Source organism: Spermophilus citellus, assembly GCF_964194105.1.
Source record: "Spermophilus citellus genome assembly, chromosome: 1".
Taxonomy (NCBI): domain Eukaryota; kingdom Metazoa; phylum Chordata; class Mammalia; order Rodentia; family Sciuridae; genus Spermophilus; species Spermophilus citellus.
Genome location: NC_138182.1, coordinates 168,271,635 through 168,295,406, shown reverse-complemented (window position 1 = coordinate 168,295,406; position 23,772 = coordinate 168,271,635). Strand labels below are relative to the sequence as shown.

The following is a 23,772-nucleotide window of genomic DNA, read 5'->3' as shown; positions in this document are numbered from 1 at the left end:
AGTTACACCCCTCACCCCTGCCTTTTATTAGAATGACCATAAAACTCAGCGTCTCCTTCATCCTAATGTGGACTAACATGTAGTTTAGTTCATCATAAAATGTAGCTTTCATTGAACATAACAAATTAGATTTCCAACATTAACCAGTTCTATCTGAGTCTGGATAATATAAAAAGTTTTTATACAATAATAAAAAGTGAAAAATTACAAAGCTAGTCAATCACGCATGAAGAGAATGAAAAAAATCTCAAGGATTTTTATTATTCTATAACAAAGATCATATTTGGAATATAGTAATAAATAATAAAATGTCTAAACAAGAGAAAGATGAGAGAAACTTGAAGAGATGCAGGTAACAAAAAGAATAGTAATAAAACAAATAAGTAAAAACTGCAACAATACACAATTCTTTTACCAAGATTATTTTTAGGTCCCCAATACTAATTTTTCAAACTGCCAGATTTATCAGAAATTAGGATTTTTTTTTTTTAAAGGGAGGGGTGTGGATTCTTTTATGGTAAATTTTTTTTCCTCACAGGAAATGTTACAGTGAGGTTAGGAGCATAGCTTAGTGATAGAACACATGCTAAGCATGCATGAGGTCCTAGGGCACACCAAAAAAATTCTAGTGGAATAGACAAACAATGTAGCTAAATATTTGAGGGAGAGGGAGGGAATGAATTGGCAAAATTCAGCCCAGTTATAAACAAGGATGTATCTATGACATATAGAGCTTTTTTAACCTTATATATTGCCTACTAGTAGGACTCACATACTGGTACTACACAGAATTGTATTTAAAATTTAAAATTTAAATTGTATTTAACCTGATCTGTATGCTCCGTTTCTTTTGTTTTTGCTGTTGCTATTTTACCTTCAAGGTTTTCTTTTCAACTTTTCATATGCAAAAAGAAGTCCAGCCAAAGTTTTTCATTTCTTTTATATACTTGAAAATTAATATTACAGATTTTAGTAGTCAATCAACCTTTCAACACAAAGTTTATCCAAAAGTTACAAGGACATAACTACCTGCTACCAAAGAATGACTTTACCAAATAGTTTTAAAAAAATTATAAAGTTATAAACAAATTTAATTTTTTTTTATGGTGCTAGGGATTGAACCCAGGGCTTTATGCATGTGAGGTAAGCACTCTACCAACTGAGCTATATCCCTAGCTTACAAACTGAAGATTTGTCATTACTTTCCCTCAATCCAATTGATCTTTAAATGAGTTTTAGACCAATTCTAAAGGTAATATTATGTTTCTCAAATCAAATGTTATACCGTATTTTAAAATTTTATAATTACAGAATTTCTGAGACTCTCTAAAATGCTTCTTAGCAAAAAAAAAAAAATGCAGCTACCTTGTCCTTGAAACAAGGCAAGTCTAAACAGGAAAGTCATACTTCAAGATTATCCTTACAAAAACTTGATACTCAAAACAAATCTGCATATTACCACAAGATTACAAACCTTGCCTTGTTGCATTGAACAGTCTACACAACCCACTTGAATATTTCCATGTTTAGCTCCTGGTATTATCTGTAATCTTTCAAAATCACTTCCCAGTATTACAATGTCACATCCAGATGCGTAAGCCTGAATAAAACAAAACAAAAATGATAAAAGTGTTAAGAAAGCATTATCATGTAGAACATATAGGTATTAAGTACTGTGTTTTAAACAGACCAATTTTAAATGGTTTATTTAAAAACAAACAAACCTTTATTTGGAATTATTTTTCTTTCTTCTTATGTGTAGTCCAACAGCAAATCCTGTTAGCCCTATCTGCAAAATGTACACCAATGGTTCCACTTCTCTCACCTCCCCTGAATGCTATCAGTCTTATCTAACCCACCATTATCTTTCTCCTGCATTACTACTGTTAATTGCCTGCTTCCATTCTTGTTCCCTTCTATTTCATTTTCACAGAATGATTTCTTTTTCTTAATATTCTTTTAGTTGAAGATGAACACAATATATTTATTTATTTTTATGTGGTGCTGAGGATCAAACCCAGTGCCTCATATTTGCAAGACAGGCACTCTATCACTGAGCTACAGCCCCAGCCCCTAGACTGACTTCTTTAAATATTTATTTAGGCAATTTTTCCTGGTTTAATGCCTTGAACAGTTTCCCACTGCACTCAGAATAAAATCCAAATTCCCTGTTGTAGTCAATACTCGAAATTACTGTCCTACAAATCCATGTCCAGGCTATTCTTTCCTTCTCTCAATTGGTTTCTGTCCCTACACTACCCTTCCTTCTGTTCTTCCTGCCAACTCAAGGTGCTTTACCTGACTTTTATCTGCCTAGTCTTTGTCTAGCTGGTTTCTTTTCAACATTCAAGTATCCGTGTATTTCTTTTTTATTTTTGTATTTATATATGACAGTGGAATGCATTACAATTCTTATTACACATATAGAGCACAATTTTTCATATTTCTGGTTGTATACAGAGAATATTCACATCAATTCGTGTCTTCATACCTGTTCTTTGGATAATAATGATCATCACATTCCACCATCATTAATTATCCCATGCACCCTGCCTTCCCCTCTAACCCCTCTGCCCTATCTAGAGTTCGTCTATTCCTCCCATGCTCCCTCTTCCTATCCCACTATGAATCAGCCTCCTTATATCAAAGAAAACATTCGGCATTTGGTTTTCACAATAGCTAAATTGCGGAACCTACCTAGATGCCTTTCAGTAGATGAATGGATAAAGAAAATGTGGTATATATACACAATGGAATATTACTCAGCAAAAAAAGAGAATAAAATCATGGCCTTTGCAGGTAAATGGATGGAGTTGGAGAATATAATGCTAAGTGAAGTTAGCCAATCCCAAAAAACCAAATGCCGAATGTCTTCTCTGATACAAGGATGCTGATTCATAATGGGGTTGGGGGCAGGGAGCATGAGAGCATTAGAGGAACTCTAGATAGGGCAAAGGGGGGGGAGGGGAAGAGAGAGGAATGTGAATAGAAAAGATGGTAGAATAAGATAGACATCGTTACCCTAAGTACATGTATGAAGACACAAATGGTGTGACTATACTTTGTATACAGAGATATGAAAAATTGTGTTCTATATGTGTAATATGAAATATAATGCATTCTGCTGTCATATATAACAAATTAGAATAAATCACTAGCATAATATCAACTCATGAAGTGTGGAGTAGAGTTGGTTATATCATCTTTTTTGTTTTTATTTTTGGCCATCCAGTAGTTTGTTGCCATCCATTAGTTATAATAATAGACAGATATTCAAAAATTAAACCAGTAAGAATGAAGAATAACTAAAAGCAAAGTGAAACAAACTAATTCTCTTTTAAATGAATACTATATTTTATAGAAGGAAGGCTAGCAAGAAGGACAGAATAACTTATGAACACAGAATTTGACCAGAACACAAAATTCAGTCTTGAGCAGGGTGGGGAGAGGTAAATAAATTCTGAGCACCTTTTGTAGGCCTGTTTATTGTAATAGCATGGACAATGCAATTACTAAATTTTAAATGTATTATCAGATTGAGCAAATGAGCCAAGGTTTGCACTATGTTAGAAGGTACAAAGATACGAAAGTGGAAAAGGCATAATAGAGCCAGTAAGGTTCAACTACAACTAGAAATACTAGCATAAGCTCATACTTTCCAAAATATCGACAATTTCATGTTGATGTGGATATGTGCTAATTCTATGTAGTGAAAGCAGCAAAGACATTCTACTAGCAATGAGCACATTCAGCATCTTGATCTTGTTCTCTACTATTATTCTCTACTAAAAGGAAGTAGGAACATCTTGTTATATAATAAAGAAAGGAGGTACTTTAGCCAGGTGCAGCTCAATATTAGATATCTTAGACTGAGTTATTGGCTGTCTCTGAGTTAGTACTATGCATGAGTGAGAGAGAACTAATTAGTTATAAGTAAAGCCATTAATAATAATAATAAAAAAAAGTAAAGCCACTGAACACATGCTTACTCCCTCTACTATGCCACCATATAATGTCTTATAAAGACACACTGGTATAAATTAAACAATCTTCTTCCACTTCTTCTCATAATTAAAAAAGCCTTATTTGGATGTAAAGTAACCAGGAACTCCATAAATGTTGACAGGAATATAAAATAGTACAATTACTTTGGAAAACATATACAAACCCTATGATCCAGTAATTTTGTCCCAAAATACTCAACAAAATGTGTCCATGAGTACTCCAGAGATATGTACAAGAACATTCACTACTCTATTCATAATAGTGCCAAAGTAGAACCAATTCAAATACTATCAACAATGAAATGGACAATAAATTGTACCATAATCACACAATGGAATACTCTAAAGTAATGGTTCTCAAACTTTCTAGTCTCAAGAATCCTTTTTACTTGGGGTTGGGGTATAGCTAAGTGGAACAGCGCTTGGCTAACACTTGTGGGGCACTGGATTCAATCCTCAGCCTCACATAAAAATAAATAAAACAAAGGTATTATGTCCATCTACAACTAAAAAAAAATTGTTTTTAAAGTTTTAGGAGATGGAGGATGGACTCTTAAAAAAAAAAAAAAAAGAATCCTTTATATGTAGAAATGTACTGAGGTCAGTCACTTCACCCGTTAGCTTTATTTTTTTGTGAATTAGCTTATCAATATTTACTCTTGGAAATTAAAACTAAAAAAAAAAAAAAACATAATACATAGATATTCCATTAGTCTCCAGGTAGTGCCTTTGGAAAACTACACGGATACATACGAGAGAAGTAATAAATAAGTTTGGCATTATTATGAAAATGACTTGGTCATTCGGACCCTCCAAGAGGATCTTACCACAGACTGCTCTTTGCCACTGCTATGTAGCAATTTAAAAAATTATTCTTAATGTTAAGAATATGAATGAATTTTACAATGATGCATTAAAAAATCAAGACATAATTATGATTTTGTTTACTCAGAGTCAAGAAACAAGTGAAATTAATCTAGGGTGATAGAAATCAGGATAGTAATTATTACTTGGGGAACAATGATTAGGAGGGAGAATAAGTGGGTGCTCTTAGAAATTATAATGTTTTATTTATCAATTTAGTCATTTCATATAGAGGTTGACTTTGTGAAAATTCAATAAGATAGGACCTTATGATTTCTACCCTTTACTGTAAAACTGTAAAATATGTCTTCAGTAAAAACCCTAAGAAAAAAAATCTCATTCTCAAAATCAAAGTCATTTTTATACTTTTTCACTTAGTCTCACTTTCTCCCAAAATGGAAAGTACAGTTGTTCACTAAATTTGAAAATATGGTTCATCCAGAAAAACTTAGAAATGAAAAAGAAACCTATCTTATTTAAAATGTAACAGTATAAAGGGTCTACTGAAACTATAATTTCAAAATTCATTTCAACCATACCACTGTACTAATGCTAACCCCAAGGCATAATATCCACAACATACTGAAAAAGGCAATTTTATTTTTTATTTTTAAACTGTTTTAGGCAAGGAAGGAATTCATACTTTATTCCTCAGAGCATGTTGCAGCATGTTGATAAAAGGGTTTATGTGCAATAATTAAAGCTGGATCTCAGAAAAGCCATCCCTTTTTGACTTCATGTTAGATTAAAAACACCCACTAAAATGTAAGCAGTCTTTCTGGCCCTTCCTCTTCCTCCCAGTTTTAGTCATAATCCCACCAAATTAAATTTTAGAGGACTGAGATTTACAATTCCCATATAATATTTCTTCTAAACACTCTCATTTTCAGGCTCTAAACCCATTATGTCCCACATGCATCCCAAGTATGCATATTGATACAAGCTTGGTATAATTTATCAAATTGCTGGGGAAAAGACAAGAAAGAAAATACTAAAAAGAATTTTTGAAAAAAAATATACATCATAGTATAAAGGTGTATTAAGAATTGTAAGGTAAAAAATAATAATAATAAATAATAATAAAGCTATTGTAATAAATAAATAAAGAGATCAGAGACCAAAAAAATAAAAAATAAAAAATAAAGTAGCATTTACTATTTAAAAAAAATATATATATATACACACACACACACATATATATATATATATATATATATATATATATATATATATTCATATTTACACACACACGTTTCTCTTCCCTCTACCTCTCAAATGAAAAGTATTCAGGTGTCTGTGGGGAAATAAAAGAAAGTAAATCTTTTCTTCCTCCTGCAAAAGAGGTTCTATTTTCTTAAAAAAAAAAAAAAAAAAAAGTCCCCTGAACCCCCAGGTACTAAGGATTGAACCCAGGAATGCTTGATCTACCACTGGGCTACATTTCTAGCTTTTTTTTTTTTTTTTTAATTCTGAAAAGGTCTCATTAAGTTGCCCAGGCTGGCTGTGAATTTGTGAATCTCCTTCCGTAGCCTCCCAAATAGCTAGATTTACAGGTTTGTGTCACTGTACCTGGCCAAAGAACATTTTAAAATATATTATTTCTTATCTTTTGTTCATGTGCTTCTTTTCTGGTAGCTGCACATACCAGGAATAACAACTGAGACATTTTAACATAAATACCAAGTCCTCTTGGTAGGTCTGTCCTTCCGCTTCTCAGTAAAGAGATTCTATTTTCCTGACAAACTCCTAATGTGGAGAAACTATTCAAGGCCAGAGATAAATGGCACAGCTATTCCAACACAAGCTCCCAGGTCTTCCCACAAAGTCCACTATATTTGATTTTTTCCAAATTACTGCTGAAGGGGTTTCCCAAAATGACTGTGATGTGATTAGGGATTATGGTGACCATACAAATCTAGCCTTTCTGTAAGTTATAGAAAACCAACAAGAAAAGGACAATGAGACAGCCAATACACAAACTCCAACAACTGTTTTCAATATTCAATTACTGACAGGGAAGAAGACTTGAAGTTGAGGAACAGAGCTCACCTTCAAAGCCCTCAGGTTAAGAAGGGTGTTCAACAAATAAAGTCAGATTCTGACAATTCATAAAATGCATCCTTCAGTTCTCTAGAATGGAAATTGCTATCTACTGTACTTGGGGGTTTACCTGACTATGCTCCTGGATACCATACAAAAGCTGCAATCTTTCTTCTTCGACTAATATTTTGAAGCATCTGCTTGGGTTTTTCCTGCAGACATGACACATAGCCCACAATGCCCAGGCTGAACTGTTGGTTGAGAGAAGTTGCCAAGGAGTGTAAAAAATGAATTGCAAAATCTGTAGGTCATTACCAACATTCTTACAAGTTGAATTTGGCCAATACTGCATGATTGCAAGCATATCCTAGAAAAGAACACTACTCTGCCAGTCAAAGAATAACCAGGGCTGTTTGTCAGGTAGACTACAGCAGAATAGCTCACTGCTAATTCCTTGGTTTGAAGTAAATTGTTGATTTGCTTCATCACATCTTCAGTCACTACTGGAAAAGAACTCTGACTTCAGCTATGTTGTTTAAAAGACCAAGTACTTTGTTTTGTACTGAAGACTCTGAAAAAAAGTCACTAAAACTTGGATAAAGCTCATCAATCCTTGATTTTCAATGATACGTTGCAGTCACCTGGTAACTCTGTAAGATAATAAAGAGCTTTCAAACTAACAAGAGGGTAACAACATCTACATTCTTAGTGGTCTTTGTTTTATTATTGCTAGAAGTTCCATGAAGAGCTCTTCTTGAAGTTGTGCAATTTGCTCAGGTGACAGTTGCAGTACTGGAATCCAGGTGATGAGCACTGCCACTGTTTATGTAACCAACTTGGCAGTATCAACCCTGTCAAATAGAATATCCACAAGAATTCTTCAACTGGTTAAGAAAAGAAGACACCACTTCTATAACTGTTGGTAATAGGAAAAACTTTTCAGAGTCTTGAAAAGTAAACACGTAAACAGGCATTGATCAGAGCCAGGCCCTAACGTGTTGAGAGCACAACCACTGGCTGTGAACTGCACTGGCAAATCCCTAATGAGTCCTTATTCCTATAGTAACAAACTTTGAAATGGCAGGCATGATTATATGCATTAAAAATGCCTCTATGAAGAACCTATAAAGAAGGCTGGGATTGTGGCACAGCGGTAGAGCGCTCGCCTAGCACGGGTGGGACCCGGGTTCGATCTTCAGCACCACATAAAAATAAAGGCATTGTGTTGTGTCCATCTACATCTAAAAAATAAATATTAAAAAAAGAACCTATAAAGAGATTCCTTCATAAAACATGACCTGTTCCTATATCAGCTCAGTGCTTCAGAAACCTAACTCATATTGGCTTCTCCAAAAATCTTCAAGTCATGTAGTAAAGAAGTCAGAATAACCAATATCTGTAGCTAAGAGTCCCACAAATTGTATTATGGACTACTGTGGTATAAACAACTCTACAGCTCCATCAGTGATGAAATTGCCCCCAGAAATATCCAGGGAAATATTTGGCAGGATATCCTTCTTCTGTATCAAATAAAAAGCTAGCTCTGATTTGAGTTGCCTTTGATCAAAAATATCAAGGTGAAGCAGACATTTAAGTTCTCTGATGACTACAAGGATTTGTGGTTTGCTCGTTGTTAGGCATTTCAGGTAGTGCACTGTGAGAGACTTTGAGTCAATCTTTACAGGTAAGAAATGCAGATATGCTCATGACCAGAATATTAGCGATATCCAAGTTTTCCAGGTTTGGTAACTAAGAAACATTCATTGTGAAAGTAAACACTGAAATCACCTAAAATGTGAAGACCAGTAAGATGACCAAAGGACAATAGTCTTGATCTTAAGAAATGCTTATTAAATCTAACAGGAGACACTGGAGGTTTTGCTAGATCCAGCTACTCCTGCAAAGTCTACTTACAATGTTTGGGACTGGAAGGTCAGAGTGCACTGCAGTGATGTCTACCTTAATGAATATGATGGCAGAAGACTTTTATGAAAGTAAATGAAGAGATTTTAGCTTTGGGGATATTAACCATCTCCAGGTTCATTTGCCTTGGAAAACACTTACTATTCTATCAATCAGCTTCTTTTTACCACACACCAGCCTGAGCATCCTTCTGGGCTTCGGGAAGGAAGAAAGTCCAGGGTGACAGGACCACATGCCAGAACCATGGTGATCCCTGCCCATGGGGCACTAAGAAGAGAAGAGGCTACAAGCAGGGGCTGGGATCCTATGAGAGCTATCAGTCCACAGCAGGCGACTGCTGGACAGCATCAACTAAGGCAATTTTAAATTAGCAAACAATTTGTTTGACATGAAATAGATAAGGCAAAATGAATATCCACTTTGTTATACTGATAAATACATAAACTCCAGGTTACTCAATGCCTTCAACTGTGGAAATAAGATAGTACAGATAGAGGATCCTCTGTAATTATATAGAAGCCACAAAACAAGTTAAAAACAGCTGACAGTATTGAGAGTAATTAACTTGTTCTCTCCAGTTTTGTTTTGTTATCAACAACTAACAAAATCTTAGAAGATTCCTTAAGTAGTTATTTTATTCTTGGCAGTTCATCTCTACAAAAACCTGGCATGTTACAGACACAACCACTGTCATTCATTATCACAAACAAGTAGATATTTATAGCAGACTATACACATGTTAGGTAAACTTTCATTAATTCATTAAATAAACAGGCTGAAACCAATTACACAAAAACGTTTTTAATTTGTGTGTGGGGGCGGGGGTAATTGGGACTGAACCCAGGAGCATCTGTCTCTGAGCTATATACCCAGCACTTTTTAAACTTTTTCTTATTTGTTCTTTTAGATATACATGACAGTACAGTGTATTGTGACATATTATACATACATAGAGTATAACTTATTCTAATTAGGATCTCATTCTTGTGGTTGTACATGATGTGGAGTTTCACTGGCTTGTATTCATATATGAACATACCAAAGTTACATCCCATAGTCTGATTCATTCTTTTATATTTCCTATTCCCATCCTCTCTTCCTTCTCTTCATTCCCCTTTTTCTAAACAATGAACTTCTGTTCTTCCCTACCCCAACCCCTTGTGTTGGGTTTGTATATGTGTGTTAGCATCCACATATCAGAGAAAACATTTGGCCTTTGTTTTGAGGGGACTGGCTTATTTCACTTAGCATGATAGTCTTCAGTTCTATCCATTTACCAGCAAATGCCATAATTTCATTCTTCTTTATGACTCCATAATATTCCATTGTACATATATACCAAATTTTCTTTATCCATTTATCTGATAAAGAACACCTAGGCTGATTCCATAGCTTAGCTATAGAGAATTTAACTGCTACAAATATTGTTGTGGCTGTATCACTGTAATATGATAATTTTAAGTCCTTTAGGTATATACTGAGGAGTGGGATAACTGGGTCAAATGGTAGTCCTTTTTATATTTTATTTTAAGACAGGGTATCACTAAGTTGCTAAGGTTGACCTCAATCTTGCAATCCTCCTGTCTCAGCCTACTGAATAGCTGGGATTAGAAGCATGCACCACCATATCCAGATTAATTACACAAAATTTTAATAAGTAATACAAAATGAAATGCAGTTAAAAAATAGTCTGTCAATCTGTGAGATGAATAGAGAGCCTACAACTTGGAAGCAAATTTTTACCCCTCACACATCAGAGCACTAATCTCTAGGGTATATAAAGAACACAAAAAGCTAAGCACCAAAAAAACAAATAACCCAATCAATAAATGGTCCAAGGAACTCAACAGACACTTCTCAGAAGTGTCAATCAACAAATATATGAAAAAATGTTCATCATCACTAGCAATTAGAGAAAAGCAAGTCAAAACTACTCTAAGATATCATTTCACTCCAGTCAGAATGGCAGCTATTATGAAGAAAAACAACAATAAGTGTTGGTGAGGATGTCGGGAAAAAGGTACACTCATACATTGCTGGTGGGACTGCAAATTGGTTCAGCCAATATGGAAAGCAGTATGGAGATTCCTTGGAAAACTGGAAATGGAACCACCATTTGATCCAGCTATCCCTTTCCTAGGTCTATACTCAAAGGACTTAAAAACAGCATAGTATAGGAACACAGTCACATTAATGTTTATAGCAGCACAATTCACAACAGCTAAACTGTGGAACCAACCTGAATGTCCTTCAGTAGATGAATGGATTAAAAAAATTGGCAAATATACACAATGGAATATTACTCAGCAATAAAAAGGAATAAAATCATGGCATTTTCAGGTAAATGGATGGTATTGGAGAAGATAATGCTAACTGAAGTTAGCCAATCCTCAAAAAACAAATGCCTAATGTTTTCTCTGATATTAGGAGGCTGATTCCTAGTGGGGTAGGGAGGGGGAACATGGGAGGAATAGACAAACTCTAGATAGGGCTGTGTGGGAGGGGAAGTGAGGGGACAGAGGGTTTGCAAGGATGGTGGAATGTGATGGACATCACTATCCAAAGTACATGTATGATGAAGATACAAATTGGTGTGAACATACTTTATATCAGAAATATGAAAATTTGTGCTGTATATGTGTAATAAGAATTGTAATGCATTCAGATGTCATTTATTTTTTAAAAAATCAATTTAAAAATTTTTAAAAAATAGTCTGTCAAACTTCAAAGAAAAAAAAGATAATCCTTTATTTACCTTTTATTAAAACTTATGATAACACTAAACCATTGCTCAACATCATTATTCATTAGAGAAATGCAAACAAAAACCACAATGCTAATGTGGGGTACATACCTATAATTCCAGCAACTCTGGAAGCTGAGAGGGGAGGATCTCAAGTTCAAAGCCAGCCTCAGCAACAGCAAGATGCTAAGCAACTCAGTGAGACCTGGTCTCTAATAAAATACAAAATTGGGCTGGGGATGTGGCTCAGTGGTTGAGTGACCCTGAGTTCACAAAAACAACAACAAAACAAAACAAACAAAAAACTAACAAACAACAACAACAAAAAAAACCCCACAATGTTATACTTCATAACTAGGAGGATAATTTTGTTTTGTTTTGCTTTTTGTTTTAAAGAGAAAATAGTCAAGCACAGGGGTACATGCCTGTAATTCCAGCAACTCGGGAAGCTGAGGCAGGAGAATCACAAATTTGAGACCAGCCTCAGCAAGTTAGTGAGATCCTGTCTCAAAATAAAAATAAAAGGACTGAGGATGTAGCTCAGTGGTCAAGTGCCCCTGGGTTCAATCCCCAGTACACTCCAAAAGGAAAACAACAAGGGTTGGTGAGGATGTAGAATAATTGAAACCCTCATACATTGCTGATGGGAATGTAAGATGATGGAATGTAAAGTGACGAAAACTGTGAAACAATTTGGCAGTTCCCCCAAAATTTAAATACAGTTACCATATGCATAGCTGTTTCACACCTAGGTATATAGCCAAGAGAATTAAAAATACATGTCCACATAAAAACTTGAACAGAATGCTCATAACAGCATTATTCATCATAAACATGGAGGGGAAACAACTCAAATGTCCATCAACTGATGAGCAAATAAAATATACAATGGAATATTATTCATCCATAAAAAAGAATGAAATACTTATGGCATTATGTAAAAATGTGGATGTGTAACCGATGTGATTCTGCAATCTTTGTAATGTTTTGAATAACCAATAAAAAATAAATAAAATAAAAAAAGAATGAAATACTGATACATGCTACAACACAGATCTTAAAAACATTATGCAGGGCTGGGGTTATAGCTCAGTGGTAGAGCACATGTCTCACATGCATGAGGCACTGGTTCGATACTCAGCACCACATAAAAATAAAGAAAGAAAGAAATTGTGTCCATCTACAACTAAAATTTTTTTTTAAATATGCAAAGTGAACAGAGTCAAATATAAAAGACCACCTATTATATGATTTCTTTTATATGAAATATCCTGAATAGAGAAATTCTAGAGACAATAAGATGACAGAGGTAAATAAGAAATATATGCAAGATTAATGGTTGTAAGTAGGACTGGGGTGAATAGACACTAACTATTAGTAAATGGGGATTTCTTTTGGATGAGAAAAATGTTCTGGAATTAGGTTGTGCTAACTAATGTGTAACTCTGTGAATATATTAAAACCACTGAAATATAAACTTTAAAAGGGTGAACTTTATAGTACATGTACATCTCAACAAAGTTGTTCTAAAAATACATACTGTAATGCTACATCAAAAAATTTCCTCTGGGAAATAAATCTTTATGACAGTCAGCAATCCAGGCAATTCAATAGTTAGCTCTGGAGGGCAAGAATCCAGCTTATTTGTGATTCTTTCCCACACTGTATACAATAGGATTTCAAATGCAACAAAAACTCAGTATTTCCAAATGAACACTTTCTTTAAATCCTTCATAATTTATGCTTTTGAAAACCTCTACACACAGACTCAATTTGTCCAGTTAGTTAAAAGGAAAAGGTAAGCAAGAGGAACTGTGGATAAAATTGTAAGGTCTACCTTGGTCCTCAACTCTGCAGATCTTTCTTATCCACACTTTATGTGTGGTCAATACTGATAGGTTCTTATTCCTTCTATAAAAGCAAATTTGGGGCTGAGAATATACAGCTTAGTGGTAGAGTACTTGCCTACCATGCACAAGGTCCTGGGTTGCATCTCTAACACCATCCAGAAGCCAATTGATCACAGAGACCTAAGTGTGAAGATGTTTGGATAGAAGTACTACCTTAACCATGACAGGTGTGTTGGCACATGCCTGTAATCCCAACAGCTCAGGAGGCTGTGGCAGGAGGATCCTAAGTTCAAAGCCAGCCTCAACAATTTAGCATGGCCTTAAACAACTTGGGCAAGACCCTGTCTCGAAATAAAAAACATAAAAGGGCTGAGGATGTGGCTCAGTGATTAAGCATTCTTAGGTTCAATCCCTGGTATCCCCTCTGCCCCCCAAAAAGTATTACAACTAGCTTTTTTCCTTTAACATATTATGTTTCAATTTTTAAAAAGTTCTGACTCAAAATTTTGACTACCAATAAACAATGACTCCTAAAGAAATGGCATCAATAAATGTTAACTGAATTGAAATAATGAATAAAGGAAGAGTGCTATTTTTGTGGAAAGTCGAACGGAAGCTAAAAATCCCATGTCCCTACCCTAAAACCTTTAAGTCACCAAAATTTTACATTTTGAAGATTCTAAATTGGGAATGTGGAGAAGGCAAGGCAGCCCAAAAGAAGGTGTGTAGGCCTTGACTAAGGTGAACTTAACCTATGGAGCAGCTCTTTTGACTCCAGCACAGATTCTTTTTTCCAATTGTCCTCACAGTATGTACAAGGCCCTATCTGACAGCTGTTTGAAATGCAATAACAAAAAAAAGATGTCATTGCCACCAGAGACAATGCAGTCTAAGTAGATGACAAGTAAACAAGGAATTACAGGACAGGCTTTGAATATGGTATAACTAAGCCAGAGAAACATAATGCTCAACATGCCCAACATGACAAATGACAAAGAGAAAGCAATATATGGAGAAAACCTGTTGATTCAAGTTAGCATGAAGGTGATTGCTGGTGACAAAGGGGACAAGCACTGCCAGAATTTAGGGAGTTAAGAAGCAAGTGGAAAGTTGCAACAAGTATAGACAATTCAAGGATTATAGCTAAGAAGTCAGAGACAACTTGTCAAGAGTTTTCTGGTTGGTTATTTTTTCTAAGATGAGAATTTTAAGCATGTTTTAGAACTTCTAGGAGAGTATATACACTGTAACAAAGGGACTAAAGTCCTAGAGACACACTGAAAAGATAGGATTCAGAACAAAGAAAAAGGAATTAAGCCTGGACAAGCAGGAAACAACCCTTTAATTGTACCAGGAGGAGAGAAAGAATGGATACTAATAAAAGTGGATTTTTCAGCTTAAAACTGAAAATCAGTTAGGATCTGACAGATTCCAGATAGTAAGCTTATATAAATAAGAGAATGTTGGGGTGGGAGGTTTCAGAAGATGACACTAAAGTTAAAAAGGGTGGGAGGATTCCTGTGATGCTTTGAGGTCCCATCTGAAGTTGGCAAACATGACTTTATTTTCCACACAATTTTATTATATGGTCTAGGAGTGCTCATGAATCAGGGAAGTGAAGTTGGGGTTGTGGCTCAGCGACAGTGCTTGTCTACCACATGTGAGGCACTGGGGTCAATCCTCAGCACTACTTAAAAATAAATAAATAAAGTTATTTAAAAAATCGATGAAAGGGTTGGGGTTGTAGCTCAGTGGTAGAGCACTTGCGGGGGGGGGGGGGGGGGGAAGATGGGGGGGGGAAGATGGGGGGGGGGTGTTCCATCCTCAGTACCACATAAAAATAAATAAAAATAAAGATATTGTATCTATGTACAAGTATAAAAAATGTGATGAAAAATATTTTATAAAAAAGAATCAGAGAGGGCTGGAGAAGTGGCTCAAGCAGTAGCGCGCTCGCCTGGCATGCGTGCGGCCCGGGTTCGATCCTCAGCACCACATACAAACAAAGATGTTGTGTCCGCCGAAAACTAAAAATAAATATTAAAAATTCTCTCTCTCTCTCTCTCTCTTAAAAAAAAAAAAAAAAAAAGAATTCAATGGCTGGGAGAATAACTCTGTAGTAGCTCATGAATGAGTCCCTGAGTTCCATCCCCAGCGACATGAAAAATAAATAAACAAAAAAAGGATACATGGCACTGTCTTATCAAACAAAAAGGTAATGTGCCTATATTACAACTGGTACACAAACTGCTTCTATCAAAACACCTATAATCAGAACGTTCTTTTAATAACCAATGGAAAATCCTTGTACTAGGCACACATGACATTAGGTTTGCTAACTTGATGCACAGGAAAACCTGGGGCAAATGTATTCTATCAAGCATATAATCAAACATGATTTTTAGCTTTAAATTTTGACAAGGAATCTTCTCAAATATTCTAAATTTCAAAAAATATTCAAGGCTGTAAGAGCCAATATTCTACTTTGGAAACCCTAGATTTCTGTAAGATACTTGGATTTTCTTTTCACTGACCTTTTGTTTTAACCAATCATATCAGGTGAAGATCCTGAAGAATTTATTGTTAGTATATGTCCTAGTTAAATGACTAGGACATAGTTTGGTATGTTGTAATCAATGTTTATTATTGTTTTAAAATACTGAGAATTAGTACTAGTATTAAAGGTACTTTAATTTTATAATGTTTTATAAAGAAAGCCAAATTTTTTTAAAAAAGTAAGTCTGTATTGCCCTTATAATCACTACAAACATATTTATTTCTCCAGATATGAACAACAGCAAACTTTCCCCTTCTGCATTCTCCCCACTCACAAAAACTCATGTGGCTCCTTCCAAAAAATAAAATAAAAATTGTTTCCCATCCTCCCAATGTAGCAATTATGCCCAATCAGGCCTCCCTACAGTGAACAAAACAGAGTTAAACTAAAGCCTGCTTACTGTCACAGAGAGTTGAGAAAGGAGAATGCTGTTTCAGTCCCCATTTATCTACCAGCATCACATAGCTGCAAGTCTTGTGATTTCTAATTTGGGTCCCCTTAGCTAGAACACCGAGTTGCCTAAAATTAAATGAAACCTTTACCTCCTATAGCTAAGACGAAGTCCTAAATATTAGCACAATTTTTTTCTGTCTCTTGGTAATTAAGTCCCTTTCCATTTCATTCAAACAGTTTCAACACGAAGTATGTACAAAAATATGAGGTTCTCATTAACAGTGCCTCTCTTATTGCCTTTTATAAGCAATATTTTTTCCTAAAAACCAAAAATTGTCAACAGATCAAGATCAGATAGCTCACATATTTTCGCTAAAAAATCAGAAGTAAATTAACAAGGAAATAGGGTAAAAGAAGCATTCCAATAACCAAGGAAAAAAGAATTTTAATTTAGTGTACTGAAGACTTCCCTAGCTGCTTACTTGTGTTGATAATAAAATGCATAACAATTGGCTTTGAAAAAATGTAAACAAACTTTAACAGAAATATTTTATTTAGGTTCAAATCTAAATTATAAAGCTATTTTAAAACAGTAATTATTAATCATATTGCAGAAAGGCTTCTTTATCCATATAATCAATCAACCCAACCACTATTTATCAAGCACTTTCTAGTGCGAGGCATTATAATGACTATAACCCTAATTTCATAAACGTTGACATTTTAAAGAGTCTTACATATTCTAAGCCGTGAACTTAGAGCTGTGCACTTTTTCATGTAACAATGTATAAGTACTATTGCAGTCACATTGTACCAGAGAGAAAAAAAAGAAATTTAAAAGATTGCAAAAGAACTTGCTCACAGATAACTATAAGGAACCATGCTAGAAATTAAAGCCATGTAATGACTCAACTATAAGGCATCACCACTCCCTCAATCATTATTCTAGGTACTTGCCAGGAAGCCACAGAAGACACACAAATAAATACACAAGGCAAGACTAGTTAATGATATAATAAAAGTACAAATAAAGTGTGATACATGGTCACTGCCCACTAGAACCCTTCTAACTAAGGGCAAAATCAAAATAGTTTGATGTCTGTTTAAGTATTTTTAAAAAATCTAATATTAGGTACACTAACCTCTATTAATAATTGCATGTTTTAAAATCTAGAAAACATGGTAAGTGGTGTTCAATTTCACTTCAATTTAAAACCTTTCACATTTTATTAAGAAAACAGGATCTCACTTCTAGAATCTTCCAAAGCCAAAACAGGTGAGTTATTTGGAAATACGCAAAGTGAGGAATTACAAACCCAGGAATGTCTTACGGCATAAAGCACCAGAAGGGATAAAAGAATTTTCTAGGGGGTACCGCAAGAAGATTTCATATCCCTACCCTGAGTAAAACTGCAATTGCGACCAATTCTTAGTCTTCGCATGTCATCTACCATTAATTTTTGCTATCTGCAAAGAAAGAAAGAGAAAGAAAGAACAATCAACTGATCTGGGCTAGGGGTGTACCTTAGCGGAAGAGTGCTTACCCAGCATGATTCAGGCCCTCCCTGGTTTGATCCCTACCACCAAAAAAAATAATAATAATGATAATAATTAAGATGTTAAAAATAATACTCAAGGAGTAAACCATAGATTCTGTATTTTAACCTGAGAAACAGAAAAAAGGGCAATTTAAAGAGAGATCAATTTGAGATGTGTGTGAGTATTCAGGAAATTAAGAGCAAGAACCCCAGCTTCTAACGAACCATGGATATAATGTTAGAGAGTCAGGGATTGACTGGCTGCAATAGAGAAAACATGACTGATAATCCTTCAAGTACCCACCCAAATTAAAGATAGCTGGAATTTCTTTGTATTAAATAAACACACACACACACACACACACAAATATTTATTGAGCCAGGCCCAATGGCTCACACCTATAATCCCAGTTACTCATGATTCTGAGGTAGAAGGATTATTCAGTTTGAGGCCAACCTCAGCAATTTGGTCAAACTCTGTTTCAACCATAAAAAAATAAAAGGGGCTAGGGAGGTAGCTCAGTGGTAGAGTGCTCTGGGTTCAATCTCCAGTACAGCAACAACACAAAAACAAAAAATAAAACTTATTTACTCTTTTGTTTCCAGAAATCTGGGAGAAATCTGCAGTAAGCTTGCAGGGGGATGATTAAAGCCTACTTTAGGGAAATAGACTTTTAAAAACAGAATTGAGGAACAAGCCACATGATGGTGTATGATGACCATATAATTCTTGGCACATTAACTGACTTCTCCTAAAAAATAACAGAGAGGCAATTCACCAAGGTTTTAAAGACTGCGTCCTTAAATATTTATTGTACATGTAATCTGAAAGTACTTACATAGATTCTGATTGCCTTCTTTAAAAATTTCTTAAAACTTTTGGGGCTGGAGTTGTGGCTCAGTGGTGGAGCACTTGCCTGGCATGTGTGAGGCACTGGGCTAGATTCTCAGCACCACATATAAATAAATAAATAAATAAATAAATAAATAAATAATCGATCCATAGACAACTAAAATATATGTATACATATAAAATTTTTTAAAAAATCTTACATTAGACAAAGTGCTCATATAACTCCAGGAGATGATACAAAATGCAACATTACTATCCTATAATCCCCCACTAGGAAAACCCCTAAGGATGAGGCTTATTTCCTTCCTTTAAGTAACAAGAATAGAGAGCAATGCCCAGTTATAGGGAGAACACAGTTGCTCAGACCCTAAGAGTTCATTCTTTCCCTGAATATTCTGCCTAGGTAAACATTTAGAATTAGAATTTCAACAATTACTACTGTCAAGTGCAAACTAAGGTGTGCATGAGTCACTCTACAGGGAAGGAATAGTCTTTATTTGAAAGCAAAATGCTGGGTTAGCATAACTCTAAAAGTAGAACTTAGGCATTAAATGCCTAAGCCATATTAAATGTTGGGTATTTATTCTAACAAAGGACACAGAAAAAGTCAAAGTTAGACAGTAAGATTAGAAATTTAAGCCTCCTAAACCTGGGGCATTTGTTAAGCTATTTACTTTGTTTCACTTATATAAAGTGGTACTTTTAATCACAACTAAAGAGATAATCTACATAAATTGTAGCAAAAGTCATCATCATTACAAATATATTTAGACAAAAGGTATCACCACAATACTGATTTACAGTTTGAAACTATAGCAAAAATCATACTTAAGGCAGAAAATGCCACTGTATTGATAAATAGCAAATGTGGGGCAGTCCTCTTTATAATACATGGGAAGACCAACAAAAATCAAGTTACTTTGAGTACCCCTTAACCTGGAATTACTACTCCATAGCAAAAAGAAGTTATACTGAAAAACAAGGTGCAACTTTCAGTAATTAATTCAAACAATCTTTAAAGTTTTCAAAGACGTGACTGTTATATGTGAAATTCAAAGAATGGTAGAAATGAGTTACTTTTAAAATACTTTTTCTTTCCAAAGTTGTTCCTTAGTGAATCTGAAGAAAAATAAATGAAAAGCAGCTTTCACTCAGTGCTGGGGTTGATAGCAAACAATTAGTAATTGTTTTAAGACACCCACTCATTTCAACTACAAAGATACTTTAACTTACAATAAAAACCGAAACCAATCTCTACATTTCTACAATCTCTATATTTCTACATTTGACAATTTAGGACTATGGAAAAGGAAAATAAAAAGCCCTCAACTCATTACTCAACAAAGATTTTTGGACAAATGACTCTGGCAACCACTGTGGTTCAAGGAAATAAGACTAAAAATATTTTAAATCCTAACACATTCTAACTTATGATTTCAGGCTCTACACGGTACTCCAAAGAACGAAATGTTTTTGCCACCTTCGTTCTCAAAGGCCAGGTCCGCCTGGGCCCCAAGTGAAGGGGACCCGGAGGGAGCGACCAGGCGCTCCTGGCCTCGGTCCTTCATTCCCGGCCAGCCGGGCTGGCTCACGGGCGCGAACCAGTCTAGGGCGACGCGGGAGTCTCTCTCACTCACCGTGAAGCGCTGATCTCCGACACTGCCCACGGAGAAGCAGTGGTCGCCAGGGTTCACAGCTCCGGTCAACACCTGGTGCAGGTTCATGTCGGCGCCTTAGTCGAGCAGTAGACGCCGCGTCCGGCTCATGCCCGGGGTCAGCGGCCGCTTCCCTCCTCCTTCCCTTAGGGGCGGCGGCCGCTCTTCCGCGGCGACGCAGACAGTGATAGGCGCCAAAAGCACGAGCCTCTCAGCTGGGGCCCGCGGTTCATCCCGTGCCCAGGCAGGCTAGGCCCGGAGGGGGCGGGTCGGCGAGCGGTGGAGCGCCGCGCTCCTCGGCGCACCTGTCACTGCACGCGAAGGCCCAGGTGAAGCTCCGGGTCCACTCACCAGCCGCGACCAGGTGCCCACTCACCAGCCAGGAGGGCCACGCTGTCCGCACAGTTCCTCTGGGCCCAGGTCAGCCGGCCCTGACCGAGCCCAAGTGGCGCAGGCAGCACGCGCTCGCCTCCCAGCCTGACCTGAGCCCTCCCGGCTCCGGTGCCCTCCACCCTCACAGTCCCCGGCCGCTCACTACGCCTCTTCGGGTCCCTTTAGCTGAAATATCGCGAGATTTCCCTCAGCAGAAAAAAAAATGGTGCAATAGAAAAAGACATTCCCCCAAGTAGATAGAAAAACGCCTCTTCTGGTCAGAAGCTGGCCAATCATGAGCTCAGTTCCACCTGGAGCTCCGCCCAATACAGAAAACAGGCCAGTCTTTTTGAGACTTGTGAAGAAGCTCACTGTCCGTTTAAGCTTTGAACGTAAATGAGCCTAGCTGCAGACTAATAAATCTAGGAAGAGGTGAGGCTTGTCAAGTTATGCTCTAGTTTAGGATTTAACTTAACTGTTGAGAAACAAAGTTTCAATGAGAGAAGTGCCTTCTAATGGAATTGCAGCGTCCTTGTCCTGTTAGGACTACAAATCCCAACATGCACCACTCTCCAGGCTACTCACGAGAATCCTTAAGTAAACGTGATCCTCCAAACATCTGATAGCAGTGTCGGGGTTACTCCTGGGTTACTCCTGGCCTTTCCAACTCGCGGAGCAGGAGAATTTGATAATTTTGAAAGGATTAAACATTTGACAAGTGCTAACGTGGTATTTTTAAATTTATAATTAACACGTGTTTTGAAATGGTATTGTTCTAATATTGCGCCAGCCCTGCTTTGAGCATTTGTTTTGGGAGAACCTAAGAATCCCAAAATGAAAAGTGTCATTATATTTGGGCAGAAATTTAGTATTATTATTGACAAACATGAGTTTATACGTCTTCCCCTCTATACTCTAAGCCTCGTAAAAGCACATTGTGTCCTGTTCTTTGTACCTCAAACATTTAGCAGTGTCAGTTTCAATTTAAGTCCTCAGTAAACGTTACATAAATAGCTATAACTAGAAACACTTCATCTCACTAAAAAACTTAAAACTACTACTGGGGGCAGCGGAGAGCAGGGCACAGGCGGGTACTAGTAATTTTATTTCCTTTTTCCTAACGCTTTTGCAGTATATGTTTACTTGGTCTTCCAATTTAAAGTTATTTTAAAAACAAGTTTAAGAGCCATCTCCCCCCCCCCCCTTTTTTTTTTTTACACTTGAAAGATGAAAGTGATTCCATTATTTCGGTGTTTTGGTAAAGGTGAAGGCCAAAACAATTTGTTCTGTGTGTGTGTGGGGGGGGGGGGGGGAGGTCCTGGGGATTGAACCCATGGGATTGTGCATGCAAGGCAAGCACTCTACCAGCTGAACTGTATCCTCTGTCCTGTCTTTTTTAAAATATATATTTTTTGTTATGGTCTAGCATACCTATAGATGATTTTTTTTTTCAGACAGGATCTTCCTAAATTGTCCAATATGGCTTTGAATTTAGATCCTCCTGCCTCAGCCTCCCAATGGCCAGGATTACTGGTGTGCACCACCATTCCAGCCCTGAACTTGTTTTATAATTATAATTTCAAGTTTACTTAAAGTAGCTTTAAGTTAACTTTGAATTTATTTTATTTTTCTTTCTTTAAAAAAAAAAAACAGGGAGAGAGAGAGAGAAAATTTTAATTTTTTTTTTTTTTTTTTTTTTTTTTTTTTTTTTTTTTTTTTAGTTTTCAGTGGACACAACATCTTTGTTTCTATGTGGTGCTGAGGATCTAACCCAGGCAGCACGCATGCCTGGTGAGCATGCTAGCACTTGAGCCACATCCCCAGCCCTTATTTTATTTTTCATACTAGAAATTGAACCCAAGGCCTTGTATATACTAAGCATACAATCTACCATCAAGCTACACCTCCAGCTATACCTATATTTTAGACCCTAAATCAGGATTGATTTATATACTTGGGATAGACTACCTGATTTGAATGTTATACTTACCACTTATTTTGAAAGGTAACTTAATCTCTTTTTACTTTACTTTTCTATAACATGGAGATAATAGTAAACTTTCCTCATATTATTATCATAATAATTAAATAAGAAAAATGTTCTGAGCATAGGAAGCATTCGATAAATATTTCCACTTGTTTTGATTATTCCTAAATAAATCTAACCTTTTGACATAATCTTTCTAAGGCTTTCCAGTGTCCAGTCTCAGTCCAAATCAAACTTCCCAGTGATCTTTGAGGCTGCCACAAAAGTTCTGAGACTATCCAAATCTGAATCCAAAAACTATAGAACTAAGCTAATAAAAAGCAAAGGCATGGGCTAGGGTTGTTGGCTCAGTGGAAGAGCTCTTACCTAGCATGTGTGAGGCACTGGGTTCAATTCTCAGCACTGCATATAAATAAACGAATAAAATAAAGGTTCACCACATCTAAAAAAATATTTCAAAAAGGAAAGGCATTCTTTTGATTATTATTCATCTGAAATACTCACACTACCTTATGTTAAACTAAATTTGGTCTAAGGATACTCTATTCCTTGATTCCATACATAAGGACCCGTAATCTAACTTAGCATTTAGACAAACTGGAAGTCTAATGAAAAAGCATATTATTATTATTATTATTATTATTATTATTCCTCCTTCTCTTCTTCCTCCTTCTTTTTTTTTTTTGTACCAGAGATTGAATCCAGTGGCACTTTACCACTGAGCCACATCCCTGGCCCATTTTTTTTAATTGTAGTTGGACACAATACCTTTATTTTACTTATTTATTTTTATGTGGTGCTAAGGATTGAACCCAGGTCTCGCACGTGCAAGGCAATCGCTCTACCGCTGAGCCACAATCCCAGCCCCCTAGCCCATTTTTTTATTCTATTTTGTTATATATGACACCAGAATGCATTATAGTTCATGTTACATATATAGAGCATAATGTCTCATATCGCCAGTTGTATAAAAAGAATATTCACACCATTTAT

At 36.1% G+C, this 23,772-nt stretch overlaps 1 protein-coding gene across 6 annotated transcripts in view; it reads right to left on the bottom strand.

Annotated features, from left to right (window-relative positions):
* The window catches only part of DMXL1 (Dmx like 1), a 164,179-nt gene extending 143,217 nt beyond the window's left edge, over positions 1–20,962 (bottom strand). For all 6 annotated transcript variants that reach the window (XR_014019040.1, XR_014019041.1, XM_081268583.1 and 3 more), the window contains exons 1-2: positions 20,403–20,962; positions 1,475–1,600 (exon numbers count right to left, since the gene is read on the bottom strand). Coding sequence is in view for 4 of the 6 variants with exons in the window: in XM_081268583.1 (XP_081124709.1) it covers positions 1,475–1,600; positions 20,403–20,489 (213 nt within the window). In the remaining 2 variants the exon portion in view is untranslated. The remainder of the gene's footprint in view (positions 1–1,474; positions 1,601–20,402) is intronic.
* Positions 20,963–23,772: the final 2,810 nt, after the last annotated feature.